This window comes from Oncorhynchus kisutch, linkage group LG27 (assembly GCF_002021735.2).
Source record: "Oncorhynchus kisutch isolate 150728-3 linkage group LG27, Okis_V2, whole genome shotgun sequence".
NCBI lineage: Eukaryota > Metazoa > Chordata > Actinopteri > Salmoniformes > Salmonidae > Oncorhynchus > Oncorhynchus kisutch.
The window spans coordinates 37,489,118-37,509,643 of record NC_034200.2 but is presented as its reverse complement, the minus strand read 5'-3'; the positions used below and the strand labels follow the sequence as shown (position 1 = coordinate 37,509,643).

At 41.6% G+C, this 20,526-nt stretch overlaps 1 protein-coding gene across 2 annotated transcripts; it reads left to right on the top strand.

Moving 5' to 3' along the window:
- Positions 1-1,095: 1,095 nt before the first annotated feature.
- On the top strand, positions 1,096-18,703 carry faim2a (Fas apoptotic inhibitory molecule 2a). Of its 2 annotated transcripts, none has more exons than XM_031806839.1 (12): positions 1,096-1,377; positions 2,198-2,402; positions 3,186-3,310; positions 7,701-7,765; positions 8,702-8,755; positions 10,259-10,309; positions 10,628-10,667; positions 10,851-10,888; positions 11,040-11,127; positions 11,543-11,638; positions 12,244-12,297; positions 13,589-18,703. In XM_031806839.1, the coding sequence occupies exons 2-12, from the start codon at positions 2,231-2,233 to the stop codon at positions 13,733-13,735; spliced, it is 930 nt and encodes a 309-aa protein (XP_031662699.1). In that variant the 5' UTR covers positions 1,096-1,377; positions 2,198-2,230; the 3' UTR covers positions 13,736-18,703. The 2 variants fall into 2 exon arrangements, with proteins under 2 accessions (XP_031662699.1, XP_020318937.2); XM_020463348.2 differs by having other exon boundaries at positions 1,145-1,377; positions 2,214-2,402; positions 13,589-17,254.
- The last annotated feature ends 1,823 nt before the right edge of the window (positions 18,704-20,526 follow it).

Here is a 20,526-nt window from a genome sequence, read left to right as displayed (position 1 = left end):
TGCTGTGCAATTGTTGCAGTTAGCCACTGTCACCAATTACTTCCAAACCACTTATTGTTGTATTTGCAATTTCCAACTTGTTGTGTAATGTTTATGTCCAATGGCCGATGAGCACTGATACGTTTTATCTATAATTTCTCTTCATTATTTCTCTTCACATGACAAGGATTAAAAAGGATTTGCCAGTATATTGTCAACTTGATTCATGATGATGACTACTAGCTAAGATTTTGAAAGTATGATGTTGACATGATCAGTCCAATCAAAGCTTCTGTACATATCACATGATTTGACTTAATTTTATCTGTGGCCAATAACCTCGATCCTTCTTGGATGGGCACATCTAATGGAACTCTATGGCAGCACCCAAGGGGACAGAATTTTCTAGCTCTACCCTTAAGACTTGGCGGTGACGTAGTGTCCCCATGAGTGACAGAACACTGTGCCAATCACGGCGCAACGTTCCAAATTGTATGCTGGTTTGCCCCACAGAAAGCACTTAGCTAGGCTGAAACAACTGCATTTTGGAACTGCCTTACTCAAGAAAACAAAAAAAGAGACCATGTTTGTATGCAGCTTTATTAACTCAATGATATATTTTTTTACATGGTTTATAAACTGATATGTGACACGTATTAATGCCAAAATATCATGCTGCCCTGAATGACGGGTAGCCACTGGTAATGCCAATAAACCCATCCTTTTAAAAACAAATCTAGTAAAGCCAGGCAACTACAATCAACTTTCTAAACAATATTTTGGTTCGTTTCCATCTTGTTAGCTAGCTAGCGGCCTAGCCTGTTCAAATAATGACCAGAGCATAACTGACAACTTCTTAATTAACTTTATATTATAAAAAAAAATTATTATAGAAAATAAACTCACAACAAGATAATTGAGAACTACTCCTGAATGGGAAAATCGATTTGAATGGTCATCCAACTCGTAATTCCAATTTGGGAACTCGGGCCTCTCTGTAGAGTTCAAACCTGAAGATCACGGACGTCATGATTTGACCTCTTATTTGTATTTCTTTTTTCCAAAGCTCCCATTTGTCTTGAATGCAATAATTTTAACCAGTAACCACGACAACGGACGCAGCGACAGGGTCAAAGTTGAATTATTATTATTATTATTTCAATCTGTCTGTTTCCCAGGGAAACCGACAGGTCTATAGATATTCTACCGGAGTATAAATTAAAATGTAGTTTTGATCAGCGACACTTGTCCCTTACGAATTGTCTACAGATATGTCGATAGACAAAGTCTAAACCGGCCTTTATGGTTTAGGGACGTCTCAAGGATCCCGCATTGCATTAAGCTTTCTATGCCCGTTATTATTTGGGTCATTGATCGATTGGCAACTGTGTATAACAGGTAAAAATCATTGTTTCATTGGCATTTAACTAGTGTACACGACAACTTGAAATTATTGGATATCCGCAGTCCAGCAATAACATGTTAAAATAACAGACATAATGTTACCTGGCTAATAGTACAAAAGTGAATGGGATACTCGTTAGCTAGCAAGCTTACAGCTAGCTACAGTAACTGGCTAGCTAATTTAGCTGTTCCTTCTCGTTTTTAGCAACGATGGCAAATAGTGTCAATTGTAACATTACAGATTATGCGTTTTAATGCATTTTTTTTGTAATGCTAGCTAATATGTTAGACTTCTATAGACACTCGGCTAATAGCTTGCTAGCTAGCGTTGAGTTAGCCACCTGTTGTGTTGTTACGCGCAGAATCAATATTTTCACCTTGTGAGAGCTAGTAAACACTAACGTTAGTAGCTAGCTAACTAGCCAACACATTTTCTCTAAGAACAGCTACCTCTCATGCCATGGTCTCTCATGCAGGATTTTGTACCAGCCCCAGTCTAACATACCCGACTAATCAACTTCTCCTCGATGTTGAATTAAGTGTGTTTATGCAGGGCTGGACCAAAAGCCTGCAGATGCCGCAGTTCTCTGAGAGGAGGATTGGCACCCCTGCCCTAAGTTAACCCCTTCAATGTTTACAGTTCTGAACAGACAGCCAGGAGACGTGTAGCCTTCTAATGGCTATGGAGAGTTTGGTTTCTGACACACTGCTCAGGTCTATCCGGTTCCTTCAGATTTGCAAACGTCGAAAGAGTGGAGTTGAGGGGATAGAAGTTAAAGATTGTTTAAGTCTCAACGTCCTTTGTCATCCTCAGCTTTTTCCCCACACAGACTGCCTCACCTCACCCATGAGTCTACCGGCCGCCCCGCCCAGTTACGCTGAAGCCATGGCAGGGGACAAGGAGCAGACGTACGGTGGAGTGATGGTGGCAATGCCCCCCTACAGTGACAACCTGCCCCCCATGCCCCCTCCACCGGTGCCCATCCACACCAGCTGGGCCTACGTGCACCCCAGTCCCAGTGAGTCAAGGGGAAACATGGTCTACCTCCTTATCTTATAGAAATGGAATTGCTATGTCCAAACTAACCACCCCTTTTTTTTAATGCTGTTTTATAATGTTCTTCCTAATCTCCCTGACCTAGATAGTCTGTGTGCATGCATTGATATGTAGGCTACGTGTGCCTTTATTTTTTTAAAATGTAGTTCTGTCCTTGAGCTGTTCTTGTCTATTGATGTTCTGTATTATGTAATGGTTAATGTTTTGTGTTGGGACCCCAGGAAGAGTATCTGCTGCTTTTGCAACAGCTAATGGGGATCCTAAAAAAATACCTAATCTTGTTTTATAACATTCTCCCTAATCCCGTTTTATAACGTTCTCCCTAATCCTGTTTTATGGACACAGAGTTTAGCCTTGCTTGTTCATCATAACTGTCTTGTTGTGGTCATTGCGTGACCGCTGTTATTCCCAAGAGTATTGTCCTTTCACCCCCCCCCCCCCCCCCCCCACCCTCTGGGCCCAATTGAATCGCTGCAAAATGATCACGTTAAAAGAGACCAGGTCACTATCTTCAAGTACTTCATTGTACAATGTCCAGAAAATTTATTTTTAGTCTATACATGTAAAAACGAGTGTGGATTTGCAATACATTCTCCAGATCTGTTGCATCCCAACCTTTTTGTTGTTGCAATAAGTTCTGAGTTGAGTTTTTAATTCGACGGTCTGTTCTGAAATGAGATGAGCGCCACTTTATTTTGCCCAGTTTTAAACTTATTTTCTAATTCTCTTTTTCTGCCTCTGTTAGGCCCGGGCTACACCAACCCCTACGCTTCTGACATGTCCTCTCCCTTCTCTGACCCCAGCACCAGCGACAGCTTGGATGGAAGCAACTGGGAGGACAAGAACATCCGACGTATGTTCATTCGCAAAGTGAGAGGCTCTAGTGTCCCTTTTATATATATATATTTTTTTTTCCAACATGTTTTTATTGACAAAGGCTCACCACCATACCACGTTCAAGAGGTGTTGATGAGGTTTTGGTTCTGTTCATGTAAAAAATTCTCTGCTGTATGCTATTAATGGTTATTTGTATAATTTACAGGTGTTTCTGATACAAGACAATGATCAGAGAAATAAGCCATTCGTGGAATAGCCAAGCACTTTGGATCGATCTGCCATCAATTTCTAATGAGTTCTCTGGACAACTTTTGTCTCCCAAACCTCTCTGCGTTGCTTTCCTATATTTGCACCTAGTGCTTACCCATGAAAGGATTAATTAATTAAAGGTTTATACAAATATGTCCATTCAATAGAAAATTACGTCAGAAAAACAGTAGTCAGGGCCTCCCGGGTGGCGCAGTGGTTAAGGGCGCTGTGCCACCAGAGACTCTGGGTTCGCGCCCAGGCTCTGTCGTAACCGGCCGCGACCGGAAGGTCCATGGGGCAACGCACAATTGGCCTAGCGTCATCCGGGTTAGGGAGGGATTGGCCGGTAGGGATATCCTTGTCTCATCGCGCACCAGCGACTTCTGTGGCGGGCCAGGCGCAGTACGCGCTAACCAAAGGTTGCCAGGTGCACAGTGTTTCCTCCGACACATTGGTGCGGCTGGCTTCCGGGTTGGATGTGCGCTGTGTTAAGAAGCAGTGCGGCTTGGTTGTGTATCGGAGGACGCATGACTTTCAACCTTCGTCTCTCCCGAGCCCGTACGGGAGTTGTAGCGATGAGACAAGATAGTAGCTACTAAAACAATTGGATACCACGAAATTGGGGAGAAAAAGGGCTAAAAACAAAAAAAATATAAGTAAAAAAAAATGTAAATACAGTAGTCCAAACAAAACTAAATGGGGATTAAATACACTGGTCAAAAAAATAAAGGGAACACTAAAATAACACATCCTAGATCTGAATGAATGAAATATTCTTATTAACTACTTTTTTCTTTACATAGTTGAATGTGCTGACAACAAAATCACACAAAAATGATCATGAAATCAAATTTATCAACCCATGGAGGTCTGGATTTGGAGTCACACTCAAAATTAAAGTGGAAAACCACACTACAGGCTGATCCAACTTTGATGTAATGTCCTTAAAACAAGTCAAAATGAGGCTCAGTAGTGTCTGTATGACCTCCCTACAACGCCTGGGCATGCTCCTGATGAGGTGGCGGATGGTCTCCTGAGGGATCTCCTCCCAGACCTGGACTAAAGCATCCGCCAACTCCTGGACAGTCTGGTGCAACGTGGCATTGGTGGATGGAGCGAGACATGATGTCCCAGATGTGCTCAATTGGATTCAGGTCTGGGGAACGGGCGGGCCAGTCCATAGCATCAATGCCTTCCTCTTGCAGGAACTGCTGACACACTCCAGCCACATGAGGTCTAGCATTGTCTTGCATTAGGAGGAACCCAGGGCTAACCGCACCAGCATATGGTCTCACAAGGGGTCTGAGGATCTCATCTCGGTACCTAATGGCAGTCAGGCTACCTCTGGCGAGCACATGGAGGGCTGTGCGGCCCCCCAAAGAAATGCCACACCACACCATGACTGACCGACTGCCAAACCGGTCATGCTGGAGGATGTTGCAGGCAGCAGAACGTTCTCCACGGCGTCTCCAGACTCTGTCACGTCTGTCACGTGCTCAGTGTGAACCTGCTTTCATCTGTGAAGAGCACAGGGCGCCAGTGGTGAATTTGCCAATCTTGGTGTTCTCTGGCAAATGCCAAACATCCTGCACAGTGTTGAGCTGTAAGCACAACCCCCACCTGTGGACGTCGGGCCCTCATACCACCCTCATGGAGTCTGTTTCTGACCGTTTGAGCAGACACATGCACATTTGTGGCCTGCTGGAGGTCATTTTGCAGGGCTCTGGCCGTGCTCCTCCTTGCACAAAAGTGGAGGTAGCGGTCCTGCTGCTGGGTTGTTGCCCTCCTACGGCCTCCTCCACGTCTCCTGATGTACTGGCCTGTCTCCTGGTAGCGCCTCCATGCTCTGGACACTATGCTGACAGACACAGCAAACCTTCTTGCCACAGCTCGCATTGATGTGCCATCCTGGATGAGCTGCACTACCTGAGCCACTTGTGTGGGTTGTAGACTCCGTCTCATGCTACCACTAGAGTGAAAGCACCACCAGCATTCAAAAGTGACCAAAACATCAGCCAGGAAGCATAGGAACTGAGAAGTGGTCTGTGGTTACCACCAACTGACTGGCTTTCTTGGTGTCTATAGTATTCTTTCTGGTATGCAATCTGGTTTCTGCTCAGGTTATGGATGTGTCACTGCAACCTTAAAGGTCCTCAATGATGTCACCATTGTCCTGGATTCTAAGCAATATTGTGCCTCTATTTTTCTTGACTTGGCCAAAGCTTTTGATACGTTAGACCATTCCATTCTTGTGGGCCGGCTAAGGAGTATTGATGTTTCTGAGGGGTCTTTGGCCTGGTTTGCTAACTACCTCTGTCAAAGAGTGTAGTGTATAAAGTCAGAAAATCTGCTGTTTCAGCCACTGCCTGTCACCAAGTGAGTACCCCAAGGCTCAATCCTAGGCCCCACTCTCTTCTCAATTTACATCAACAACATAGCTCAGGCAGTAGGAAGCTCTCTCATCCATTTATATGCAGAAGACACAGCCTTATACTCAGCTGGCCCCTCCCTGGATTTTGTGTTAAGTGCTCTGCAACAAAGCTTTCTTAGTGTCCAACAAGCTTTCTCTACCCTTGACCTTTGTTTTGGAGGTGTTCAGAACAAGGTTATGTGGTTTGGTAAGAAGAATGCCCCTCTTCCCACAGGTGTTATTACTACCTCTGAGGGTTTAGAGCCTCATAAAAGTACTTGGGAGTATGGCTAGACGGTGCACTGTATTTTTCTCAGCACATATCAAAGCTGCAGGATAAAGTTACATCTAGACTTGGTTTCCTCTATCGTATTCGCTCCTTTCACCCCAGCTGCCAAACTAACCCTGATTCAGATGACCATCCTACCAATGCTATATTACAGAGTGGTAATTTATAGATCAGCAGGTAAGGGTGCTCTCGAGCGGCTAAATGTTCTTTAACATTCGGCCATCAAATTAGCCAACAATGCTCCTTATAGGACACATCACTGCACTCTATACTCCTCTGTAAACTGGTAATCTCTGTATACCCATCACAAGACCCACTGGTTGATGCTTATTTATAAAACCCTCTTAGGCCTCACTCCCCCCTATCTGAGATATCTACTACAACACCCGTTCTGCCAGTCACATTCTGTTAAAGGTCCCCAAAGCGCACACATCCCTGGGTCGCTCGTCTTTTCAGTTCGCTGCAGTTAGCGACTGGAACGAGCTGCAACAAACACTCAATCTGGACAGTTTTTATCTCAATCTCTTCATTCAAAGACTCAATCATGGACACTCTTACTGACAGTTGTGGCTGCTTTGTATGATGTATTGTTGTCTCTAACTTCTTGACCTTTGTGCTGCTGACTTTGCCCAATAATGTTTGTACCATGTTTTTGTGCTACTAACATGTTGTGTTGCTACCATGTTGTTGTCACGTTGTGTTGCTACCATACCGTGTTGTCATGTTTTGCTGCCTTGTTATGTTGTTGTCTTAGGTGCTCTTTATGTAGTGTTGTGTCTCTCGTTGTGATGTGTGTTTTGTCCTATATTTATATTGTATTTCATTAAAAAAAAAAGTTTTAATCCCAGGCCTGCATCCCCGCAGGAGGCCTTTTGGTAGGCCGTCATTGTAAATAAGAATTTGTTCTTAACTGACTTGCCTTGTTTAAATAAAATAAAAAAAATAACATTTTGATATGGAATAACCCATTTAGTCTTTCATTAACTCTGATCCTCTCAACCGTCCTCTTCTGACACTGTCCTATCGTTTTTTGTAACGCTCTTTACATCACTGTCAAAAGACTACCGTCAGAACGTGAAATCATGTGCCCACAGTGAGTGGTATTTCATCAGTACAGCACTAGACGTAACCATAGAAACGTAGATCAATCTTATCTGGTAGATAGTATAGTGTGAAACAATCTTCTATCGTGCCGACCTGAACTAAACTGCGCTGTCACTTTTACATGATTTTCTTCGGCAACTATGTTGGATGGTTACCAGGCCAGTTCAGTGCAGCTTGGTTTGGCTCGGCTCGATTCGCCTCAGTACTGTGTAAAGCTTAATAGTGTCTTCTGTCTCAGTACTGTGTAAAGCCCAATATTGTTTTCTGTCTCAGTACTGTGTAGTTCTCTCAGCTAGCCTCTCAGTACTGTGTAGTTCTCTCAGCTGGCCTTTTGTGAGAGACTCTCTAACATGTCTTATTTCTATCCTCAGGTTTTCTCCATCCTCATGGTCCAACTGTTGGTGACCTTTGGTATCGTGGCTCTCTTCACGTTTTGGTGAGGGCCACTAACATGAATCCACACTCCAGAAAACATTTGAGAGCCCAATTTACAAAGTGTTTATTTTTTTTATTTTTTTTGCACTCTGGTTATTTTCCAAATTGAATAAACCCCAAACACCTTAACATGTGCAAACTTTGCACTTGTACAAACACTTTGTTAGATAATGCTGTCTCCATATTGTGATCAAAAATGTATTCTCACCTTCTAACATATACTGAGTGTACAAAACATTAAGAACAGATTCCTAATATTGCATTGCCACCACCTTTTGCCTTAAGAAAAGCCTCAATTTGTCTGGGCACGGACTCTACAAAGCATTCCACAGGGATGCTGGCCCATGTTGACTCCAATGCTTCCCACAGTTGTGTCAAGTTGGATGGATGTCCTTTGGTTGGTGGACCATTCTCGATACACACGGGAAACTTTTGAGTGTGAAAAAACTCAGCGGCGTTGCAGTTCTTGACACAAACCGGTGCGGGATTTGAACTTGCAACCTTTCGGTTACTAGTCCAACGCTCTAACCACTAGGCTACACTACCATACCCTGCTCAAAGACACAAATGTTTTGTATTGCCCATTCACCCCCTGAATGGCACACATTCTCAATTGTCTCAAGGCTTAAAAATCCTTCTTTAACCTGTCTCCTCCCATTCCTTCATCTATACCGATTTGAAGTGGATTTAACAAGTTACATCAATAAGGGATCATAGCTTTCACCTGGATTCACCTGGTCAGCCTGTCATGGAAAGAGCAGGTGTTCATAATGTTTTGTACACTCAGTACATGCTTTGTGCTTCTTACTGTAATGGTTTGATAAAGATGAGGCTAAGTAAAAATAAAAAATAAATCTGTATATCTGAAGCTGAAAAATGGGTTCCCATCCATTCATAAGTTGTTAAAAACTAATGTATTTTTGCTCAACTTTTACAGTGAACCAGTCCGGCAGTTTGTGCAGTACAATCGAATCCTCTACCTTGCCTCATAGTGAGTATCTCCAACTTTATGTGCTGTCTACCAATGCCAAACTGGTAAAATAGACAATGCATATCATAAAATGACTTAACGGTAAAGGATGATTCATCCCAATGTTCACCTAAGACATTTACTTACCTTGAAAGCAGCAACTTGTCCATTTATTGTGTAGATCATTGGTCACCAACCGGTCAGTTGAGATCGACGGGTCGATCTTCAAGGCATACCTAGTTGATCTCCAAACATTTCTGTAAAAAAAAACGATAAAGCCTTGCGTTCTTATTTTTTGTATTCATTTCACTCTGTTGGCAGTAGGTGCACTTGATTCAGCAGCCCTAGCGCCGGGATGCAAAGTGTTTCCATTTTGAACCCTTTCATATGTCTGAAGGTAGAACTCCGCCTACAGACTCGGAGAGCAAATCAAGTACACCTATAGGACTACCGCTGGCCAATCAGATAGCTCAGAGCACCGTGTCTGTATAGTTTCCTAGCGCCATAGACCGTAAAAAATAAGAATCGGACGCTCAGCAAAGTTGACACTTTGAGATGTAAAAACTATTGAAACCATGACTAGAGAGAGACTCAACGAATACAACAAAGAGCTGCTGTTTTTATGAGTTAGTTCATGTTTAAGTTGTTATTCAGCACTGTCAATACATTGTTCAACACTTTTATGAGACATAAAATACATACAAAATCTCCCTACTTCCACTCATGCTACAACCAGCACTGTAGCTGCAATGAATGGATGTAACAAATTGTTCTGTTACACTTGTGTTGTTGTTATTAGTGTTTTTTTTTTTATATCAAGGAATATTTCACTTTCTCTGGTCATTGGAGTAAACATGAATTGGTGCATGAGGCATAAGTAATGCGACTTAAGTTTCGCCATCAGCTGTAAGACCGTGTCCCCTCTTCTTTAGCGAGGGATGGTGAGATGGGTGAGAGGCAGCCTTTACCACTGCTCCCTCCCCACAGACTGACCATCAGATGCAGACCATCAGTCCAGTAAAAAAAGCTAATTATTACGCTCACTCAGCTGTGCCTCACAAGTAATTCAACAAATTATCTATTACCTGAGTGTAAATATAATTTCAAAATGGTCTGAGAAGAACAACATTGGCAGGGCAATTCAAGTATAGCCAATTTGCAGTGATAACGTATTGGGCCTATAGCCTACTGCACAAACCTCATTGCTACAGATCTGTTTTTAATTGGTTAATGTTGTATAGGACTTAATGTTCATGTTTAAAAGAAATCTGAGCAGTAGATCTTGGCTTTCGTTTTGACTCAGGAAGTAATCTTGACTCAGAAAGTAATCTTGACTCAGAAAGTAATCTTGACTCAGAAAAGGTTGGCGACCACTGGTGTAGATCCTTCAGGGGAATGTTGTTATTTCGGTGGTATTCCCCAGCATTTTAGATGTGGTGTTGTCGTCATTGGATTTAGGCGCACTGATATGGCACTCTGAGCCAACCTTCCTATCTGGTGACCACATAACTGTTCCTGTTCCAGCATCATCTTCATGGGGGCATACCTGGTGCTAGTCTGCAGCACAAGTGCCCGGTAAGAAGACAACTCTTTAGTCAATACTACCAGCTTTACTTTTACTATTATTTTGTATTTCTACCACTTTCTTCACCTTTTATTCTTCTTCTTTACAACATTCTCAATTTATACTTTCATAACTAAAAGATGGAGGTACATGACTTTAACATGATACATTTTTCTTTGATGGCTATTAGATTTCTTTAAAAAAAATATTTTTTAAATTAAAGTTTTGTGAAAAGGTTTTATCTGGCTATGCTTCCCAAGTCTTAACTCCTGAATTGGTGCTCTCTTCATACTAAAATGTTGTCATTGTATCCCGTTGTCTTTTTACAGGCGACAGTATCCCACCAACCTCATTCTCTTGGGGATATTTGTAAGTATCAGCCAGAGGTACAGCACCTCTTCTTGACAGTTAGTGATATGCTTAGTTAGTGCCTCGCTGATATTATGACCATTCTACTGACGTTGTGGTACTCCAAATGATGTGAGGTGCAATTCATACTATACATACTACTCTGTAATATTTGTGTGTTTGTGATCCTCTTCTTGTCTCCAGACTTTGGCAATGTCTTACATGGCAGGAATGCTGGCTAGGTAAATTGTGTGTGTGAATGTAGACTGTCCACTCTTTTTCTATATGTGTGGAAATGCTGTCTAGTGACTTTTTTTTGACCGTCTATGATGGTCACTTTGTGTGTGTATCAGAGGTGGTAGTAACTTGATTATCCTTCCTCCGTGTCCATAGCTACCACAACACTAAAGTGGTGATGCTGTGTGTGGGCATTACCGCCATGGTGTGTCTGTTCATCACGCTCTTCTGTTTCCAGACCAAGGTGAGCTTTTACAAGCAGATGGCCAACAGCACAGTCTGTGTTTCTCTTGTCAAGTTAAATCATTCTGTTTTGTGAAAGCAGTGGCATTGCGATTATTTAGCTCGGTTGACTTGACGTCATTTTGATCATTTAACTCGGTTGACTTGACGTCATTTTGATCATTTAACTGGGTTGACTGGACGTCATTTTGATCATTTAACTCAGTTGACTGGACGTCATTTTGATCATTTAACTCGGTTGACTGGACGTCATGTCATGCTTAGTCATGTTCATCAGAGCAAAAACGTTCAGATGCCTCTCTGACATGTAAAATAATGAATAATTTCTGCTCTCTTTCAGTACATTTCTATTTGCTATGTTTCCCTGCTGAACATGGCCCCCTGGTTTTCGGTCTTGTCTTGACGTTGTGTTCCAGGTGGATTTTACGTCGTGTCACGGTCTGCTCTTCTCTCTCATGATGGTGCTGATGGTGACGGGACTGTTGCTCCTCTTCACCGCACCCTTTGGATATGTAAGCAACATGCCTCTTAAAGCTACAGTCTGTGATTGGTATATTCATTTTTTTAAACTTTAAATTAATGATATATATATATATATATATATATAGATAGATAGATTGATTTGTATTTGTCAATAAAATAAATAAACATTTAAAAGGAAATGGATTGCACAGTATAGTCAGAGACTTCTACTCATTGAACATTTCTATGTCCTAAATGCTTGATGAGCTTCAGGGTAGACACAAGCTTTAAGTCCTTAAGGCTAAGGCTACACAGAGATTTTGTGTCCATACAAAATCTGTCCGCTTTTTGTGCGTGTGCAACTCGTCCAAAAGAAGTAGAGATGGGTTGAACTGTTGACGGGGGAAAAAAAACAACGGTTGAACAGTGTTTGAATGAATATGCTTTTTCATATGTCTCTGTGTGTCCACAGCCTATCCCGGAGATATAATCACGAACCTGGAATTTTCTCACAACTCTACCACTGACCTTTTTGTGATTTTTACCTGAAAGGTCGACTAGAGTTTGTACCTTGTTGGACAGGACCGTCTCCTCTCATTTGTGACTGGCTGTCTCTCTTTATGCTGCGTTTTCTGACCTCGTTTGTCTTTCACAGATACCTTGGTTGCAGACAGCGTACGCTGGACTGGGTGCCCTTGTCTTCACATTGGTACTTAATCATCTATCATTGAAAATCACCACTTAATGAGTGTATGATTGCTGCGGTGTTGGGACAGGTGTCTCTTCTCTTGTAAAATAGATTTCTGATCTAAATGCAATGAATCACCTGTATAAATATAAGGCTGAATGTACACTATATATATACACACACACACAAAAGTATGTGGACACCCCTTCAAATTAGTGGGTTAGGCAATTTCAGCCACACCCGTTGCCAACAGGTGTATAAAATCGAGCACACAGCCATGCAATCTCCATAAATGAAATCAAATTGTATTGGTCACATACACATGGTTAGCAGATGTTAATGCGAGTGTAGCGAAAATGCTTGTGCTTCTAGTTCCCGACAGTGCAGTAATATCTAACAAGTAATCAAACAAATTCACAACAACTACCTTAAACACACAATGTACGGGGATGTAATAATAATATGTATAATATGTATTTAGAAAAACATTGGCAGTAGAATGGCCTTACTGAAGAGATCAGTGACTTTCAACGTGGCACCATCATAGGATGCCACCTTTCCAACAAGCCAGTTCATCAAATTTCTGCCCTGCTAGAGCAGCCCCGGTCAACTGTAAATGCTGGAATACGTCTAGGTGCAACAACGGCTCAGCCGTGAAGTGGTGTAGACCCCAAACAAGCTCACAGAACAGGAACTTAGAGTGCTGAAGTGTGCAGTGCGTAAAAAAATCATCTGTCCTCGGTTGCAACACTCACTACCGAGTTCTAAACTGCCTCTAGAAGCAACGTCAGCACAAGAACTGTCCGTCGGGAGCTTCATGAAATGGGTTACCATGGCCGAGCAGCCTATGATCACCATGCGCAATGCCAAGCTTCGACTGGTGTGGTGTAAAGCTCGCCGCCATTGGACTCTGGAGCAGTGGAAACGTGTTCTCTGGAGTGATGAATCATGCTTCACCATCTGGGTTTGGCGGATGCCAGGATAACGCTACCTGCCCCAATGCATAATACCAACTGTAAAGTTTGGTGAAGGATAAATAATGGTCTGGGGCTGTTTTTTCATGGTTCGGTCTAGGTCCCTTAGTTCCAACTCTCATATTAATGCCCATGATTTTGGAATGAGATGTTTGACGAGAAAGGTGTCTACATACTTTTGTTCATGTGGTGTATTTCTAAAAAGCCCCAAATGTGAATGTTAGTGACGACTTAGTTTTCTAGGACCTTGAGTAATGGTCTCTTCTCCTTTCTCCCCCATCCCTTGTTCTTTCTCTCTCCTTCTCGCTCTCCCTTTCTCCTCCCCCTCTCTTCTGTAGTTCTTGGCCTTTGACGTGCAGCTACTGATGGGCAACCGGCGGTACTCCCTGAGTCCTGAGGAGCACGTGTTCGGAGCGATGTGCCTTTACATGGACGTGGTCTACATCTTCTTCTTCCTCCTACAGCTGTTTGGGAGTCAGGAGTGAAGTCACACCACCTTGTAGTCACGTTCAATCCCCCCCCCCCCCCCCTCGCTGAGTTTACTTTATTAGGATCTCGTTTAGCGACTGCACATGGAGCAGCTACTATTCCTGGGGTCCACATAAAACGTACAAATACATTACAAAGTAGAGAGCAGTAATAGACAAGAATATAAGATATTACATTAAATTCAAAATAACAATGATGTGTGTGTGTGTGTGTGTGTGTGTGTGTGTGTGTGTGTGTGTGTGTGTGTGTGTGTGTGTGTGTGTGTGTGTGTGTGTGTGAAAGACACAACAAATGTACACACGCACGTCATATATTCATATTCTTATATACAGTAAAGTCTATAGAAGGTTTTTTTAAAGCTATACTTGCTTTTTGCCTGAGAAACCTCTGGTGGCAGAGTATTCCACAATGCCATGGCTCTTTACAGAACAGGAGAGCCACACCACCTTGTCACGTTCAATAGCTCCCCCTGACTCTCTGCCTCCTCAAGTGTATACATCTACTCTGATATCCTTATGCACGTACTTCTGTTTGGTTACGCTCGTACAAGCACACGCACATTTGAGAATGGATACAAATACATACCGGCACATATTTGTAATCTGATGCAAATACACACCCGCAGTACACTCACACACCCGCAGTACACTCACACACCCGCAGTACACTAACACATCCACTCTTAGGTATCTTATAAAAGCATGGTTTGCGTATATTTTTCCTCTCCCTGAATGTTGACACAATTTAATTCAGTTTAAAAAAAAATATATATATATATATATATATATATATATATATATATATATATGTGTGTAATTTGAAGTGTGTGCGTGCGTGTGCGACTGCTGGGATTTCAGTTCTGTCTGCACAGGCAAGCTCCTACCTCTAGGGGGCACTTCAGTCCTTGCCAATCTCTGGAGTGTTGCTAGCTCTGGGCCTGTGTAAGAGTTAGAACCAATCTAGGGGAGTGTTGTTGTTCGGCAGTGTAAGGTAAACTGATCTTCGGGCTGGGGTCAATTCGAATTGTAGACGGGTCAATTCAGAAAGTAAAGTTGAATAATAATTTTAAACATTTATTTATTTATTTCCTGAATTGACTGCCTTCAATTAAAATTGACCACAGCCCTGTTGGATGTTAGATCTGCACCGAGGCAGTGTTGGAAGGTAAGCTGATCTCAGATCTGCCCTACGTCTCCCATGTTACTCTTAGGACGTGACCAGGCAGTTGACGAATCACAATGAGACTGCAAAAGAATAAGCTGACAGTGTGCTGTTGGTGGACAATCAGTTTGCTGGGACAGATATGAGAACGGGTTAATTGCAACCACGTTTATTCGGGGTGACTTGTGGTTGACCAGTTAAATGGACACTGGCTGATTCCCCTGGTAGTACTTCAACTTTTCTTGTCTTTGTTATATATATATATATATATATTACAGTTGACAAATCAGAGTCATTGCTTTTGTTTAAACAATTACTTTAAACAGTTTCAGTCACTGTCTGGTGAGTCGAAAAGTATTTCAAGATTACATTTATGCCCTTAAAATCACATTTATAGACATTGACTTAAACAAGCCAAAATTTGACCCCGATTTTGGCACATCAGGATTTTCTCATCTGGGTCTGTGAAACGTCATCAAGCCTATGAAGTTGAAGGATAAAAGTGACGCTTGCAAGTCCTTGGTGCAATAATTTGTCTTTGGCTAGGTTGCGATTCTCTAGCCTCGTATTACCAAGCTGATTACTGCTGCGGAATCCGTGAAGCAAAACAGAATGTAAGCTTGCGAGACTTCCGGATGGTTGTACGAGGTTACCGATTCTCTACCCTTCTGTTGTACAACCTTCTGGTGTTCGAGGTTACCCTTTTCCAGAATTTTGCACTCGTTCATCCCGCCTCATGCAATTTAAAAGTATTGGATTGGTGCAACATAGCTGGAGGGTGTTTTCACCGTATTTGTAACACCAGTCCATCCTTTTAAATAAGGGGGGGGGGGGGGGGGTTGCACACTTTGGAAGAAGTACTAAGGAATGCTTTTTAGGGGGCAAGTTTCGTTTCTTTCTTACATTTAACTCACTTCCTCTACTTTGAAGTTACGTGCCCGTGTTACGAGGTTGTCAAGGCAGATTTCAAGTTATACTATGCCTTGGACTGAACTGACAGGTATTTTTTTTTGCTATCAAATGTGTTTTTAAATAGAGTAGTCGTGTGTCTCTTCAAATATGTATGAACCGAACTCTGATGTAGAACTTGTATAGAGGCATGTTTTGAGGTTGTTTTAGTTCAATTGTGAAGTAAGAGATCTTCGGGAGGTGGGGTCAGTGTGACGTCAGTTGTCATTAGCTGACATTTGACATGTTATACATATGTCAGGGGTGTTCGACATAGGCTTAAACCGTGTTAGACACGCTTAGAACATTCCACTTTTGAATATATATTTTTTATTGTTGTTGTTGCATTTATTACCTAGAATAAACAAACATTTCCTTTTTTAGATGCCCTGTAGTACACTTTAATTATGGCAAAGGCTGGGCTCGTTCTGTTAGGCTGTATAGGTGCACTGTTTAGTGTGGTCTCTTTTTCACAATGAAACTGCCTAGTGCATACAATATAATTTGCACGAAGTGATCGCTATAGAATCTCCATAACATTTGTTAGCACTTTGTGTATTTTAAAAGCCAATTATTTTGGGTGAAAAGTGAAAATCTGGCACATTAACTTTGTAATACTGAACAAAAATATAAATCGGTCCATTTCTATGATTTTACTGATTGTACAGTTCAAATAACTAAATCAGTCAATTGTAATAAATAAATTAGGCCCTAATCTATGGATTTCACATGACTGGGCAGGGGTGTAGCCATGGGTGGGCCTGGGAGGGCATAGACTCACCCACTTGGGAGCCAGGCTCAGCCAATCAGAAATGAGTTTTTCCCCATAAGGGATTTATTATAGACAGAAATAGCCCTCAATTTCATCAACTGTCCGGGTGGCTGATCTCAGACGATCCCGCTGGTGAAGAAGCTGGATGTGGAGGTCCTGGGCTGGCGTGGTTACACGAGGTCTGCGTTTGGCAGGCCGGTTAGACATACTGCCAAATTGTCTTATGGTAGGGAAATGTACATAACATTTTCTGTCAACAGCTCTGGTGGACATTACTGCATGCCAATTGCACACTCCCTCAACTTGAGATATCTGTGGCATTGTGTTGTTTGACTAAACTGCACATCTTAGTGGCCTTTTATTGTCCCCAGCACAAGTTGCACCTGTGTAATGATTATGCTGTTTAATCAGCTTCTTGATATGTCAGGTGGATGGAATATCTTAGCAAAGGAGAAATGCTCACTAACAGGGATGTAATCACATTTGTGCACACAATTTGAGAGAAATAAGCTTTTTGTGTGTATGGAAAATGTCTGGGATCTTTTATTTCAGCTCATGAAACATGGGACCAACACTTTACATGTTGTGTTTATATTTCCGTTCAGTATAATTAAAGTTGGATCACACCTTTTAATTAATTGCACGTCAAAAAGCCTGCCGGATCATTTGATAAAGCCTTCACAAACATGGCACACATACACATACAGGTTTATAAATGATTTACGAACTTGTTTAAAACTTGTGTGTGTGTGTGTGTAACTGAAACACTTCACAAGGTGTAATGCCACCTAATAGTAGTTTATGAATGATTCATAAAGCCTTCATGTCTTCTGACCAAAACGGTGTGACTAGACTTTTGGGTGATCCAAACTTGTAACATTCAGGTTGAAGCTTTTTTTCTTTTAAGCAAACATTTCTGGGTGGTTGATACCGACAACAATAAATCCTTGATTTTTTTGTTGTTAATATTGACAAAATAAGGAAAGTTTTTTTTTTTTTTTTAAACAATGTGTAAATACTTTCTTAATAATGTGAAATAGATATTTATGTGAGTAGTTAAAAGTAATTTATTATTTAGCCTACCCTTGTTAAAGAGGAGTTGTATTATCTTATCCTTGTTCACCAGCCAGTCTAGAGGCCTGGTAAGCATGCCTTTTTAAAACGTCATAGGTAAATGTTCATGTACATGTCTAAGTACTACTCCTGTTCCTACTTATTCTTGTACATTACTTGGATTTTTTTTCCCGTAGATGTCACCAGATTGAGGAAACAAGTTTGAACCATTAATCAAGAGAATGGCGGTAGACTCTATGTATGAGTCAATGCTCCTGTAAGTTGCTCTGCATCGGAAGCATCTGCTAAATGACTAAAATCGATGTATTCTGTATGGTAATAGCCGTTTGACGCTTTTGATATCATTTTGAATTTTACTTAATTCACTCTGGGTCATAACTCTGATAGATCAATGCTGTTCTTACTACATTCCCCCTCTAAATCAGTATTATTTTACAAAGAAAATGAAGGACAATGTTTGACATTAGTGTAATGCACCAATACTCAATTAGAGTGGGCTGACATGAACCAACAGAACAATGTTGATACATTGTAAAATACTCAACATACTACTATTGTTATTATTATGTCCACCAATAGTTAGATTCTGTATGGTACATTTAACCTTTTGACCTTATATTACACTTAAATCATGCACATTTCTAGCCTACCTATTAAACTGACCACTGCTTTCACGTGCAAGGACGGATAATATTGTGGATTTTTCTGCTCCTCCCTTTTCTACTGTAACTAGAAATATGGTTCAACCCACAATGTCTTCGGGATCATCATCATCTATTAAAACTTAAGTGGTGTGATGTACTTGATGTTTGTGTAATTTGGTCCCATATTTTGTTGCTTCTTGAGTTCGAACCCGAACTCTTGACTAGCCTGCATGCAGTGACAGTGGTTAAGTAGAGCATGACTCTCTTAAATACCTACGGTTGAGTTGAAACTAAACCATTTTGATGACAGCTCAATTAGTTTGGAAACCTTCCCTGTTTGTTGAAGTAAAAGATGTTGTTTGAAAGATTTGTGTTGTGGTTTTTTTTCTTGCTCATGTCCATTATAATTTTTTTTAACGAACTATATCTAGAATTTTCTGTGGACCATTTATGCTAATTAGAATTTATATGGACACTTACACAATTTTAAAAGTTTGCATGGTACCTGAGCAGCTAGCTAGCTAAAGTTACATTTGGATTAGCTTTATATAGCCAATATAGTAGCCTTTATAGGTCTGTTTAAGAACCACCAGATTCTCTGCGATAACAAGCACGATCAACGATGCTGCTTCAACTGAATCTGGCCCGCCACTTACTAGAAAAGCTAGTTTACATGCTACTGCTAGCACCACCAGCTAGCTGTACGTTTGGACCCGGCGCATCAACCAACCAACACTACACGGTACTGGAGGATCTTGGCTGTGATAAACCCAATCGGATGATACTGGACAAATACCCATGTCGCCTTTACAATGAGGGAGAAAAAAAACGGCTTGTTTTCTTAGGAGTGATGTTCGAATACTCAAAGGCTGATGTGGCTTTTTGTTTCCCCTAGTAGGACGTTTCCTTCGTCATCTGCCACTGTTCACTAATTTTATGATGAAGCAGTATTGCAATTGGAAACATGCCATTGAGTGAAACAAGGGCTTAATTTTCCTTAAAAGTCTAATGCAGCTGTTTTTGTGTCAATATCAAATCATTTATGGGTAACAATTTAGTGGTCAAAGAAAAAGAAAAATGGCTTCGTAGCAAAGAGGAATTTCTCAAGCAAGAATTTTGCTAGGACTGTCTGGGACTGAATGAATGAAAAACATTTTATTTTCGTGTCGTCAGTTGGCAACCCATCCCTTACAGGATTAATTTACACATTACACTGTGATAATTCAGTAATAATTCTTCCTGTGTTCTGAGCAGTGCGCACCGCGTAAAGAGTGAAACATAAATCAATACATTATAATAAATGTTATCCAAGCAATAATTATAACCCTAGAGTCATAAAAATAATAAATACAGAAAATGAAAGGAAAGGCGTTTGAACCCAGTCTGGCACAAAGAGAAGGGGTTTAAGTGGGGAGGGAAACATTGAAAACTATCTGTTATTGGCAGGTTTAGAACCATTTCTTATTGATCCATTAACTAATTTAACGTCTGGTGGTGTCACCAGCTCGCCTTGTACGAACCTATGATACTGGCCAAAAGGTCGTATTTGCATGGGCGGCATCATTGAGGGCGTCCACCATTTTAATGTAGTCAACTGGGTGGTACTTCCAACTTCATTGGCTAGCATGTTCTCGCCTGCCTTCAGCCCTTGTGGACATGTATGTCACGTGTGCCAATGGTTCTTTTTTAGTCCTTTTTCCTTTACCCGCAAGTGTTTTATTTTGAATCGATTTACTTACTTAGAAGTGCTTTAATATCTATTTATTCCTCTGCTCTGTTTTAGTTTACATCTTATTTCTTATTTAAGTGACTTCCTTTCCTTTGAATTGGGTAACCGCTTTTGAGTGTTTGTCTCCTTGTGTGAATGAGGGAATGAGTGTGTTCATTAGGGACCTGAGAGAGGCCAGGTGCCGTAGGCTATGCTCAGCCACACCACTACCCCCACACCTGAGGCGTTTTTGGGGATAATGAGCTGCCCCTGCACCAAGGCAGCTCTCAGTCAGACATGTTCAGCAGATTCAAGCAACGGGAGAGGCCAGGTGCCGTAGGCTATGCTCAGCCACACCACTGCCGCCGTGTCTGGGGAGAGGAGACCGGATGAGTGTGATGAGCTGACCGGAAACAACCCTATTTGGGGTGAAGAGCCGAACAAAGTTTTAGTGTGTACCGACGGTTTCCAATATGATGA

What these genes read in the sequence shown, in the direction of transcription:
- faim2a (XM_031806839.1), top strand. Translation starts at nt 2,231, where the DNA reads ATGAGTCTACCGGCCGCCCCGCCCAGTTACGCTGAAGCCATGGCAGGG. An exon ending in ATGGCAGGAATGCTGGCTAG is followed by an intron (nt 10,889 to 11,039) that starts GTAAATTGTGTG and finishes CCGTGTCCATAG; the next exon opens with CTACCACAACACTAAAGTGG. An exon ending in TCTTCTGTTTCCAGACCAAG is followed by an intron (nt 11,128 to 11,542) that starts GTGAGCTTTTAC and finishes GTTGTGTTCCAG; the next exon opens with GTGGATTTTACGTCGTGTCA.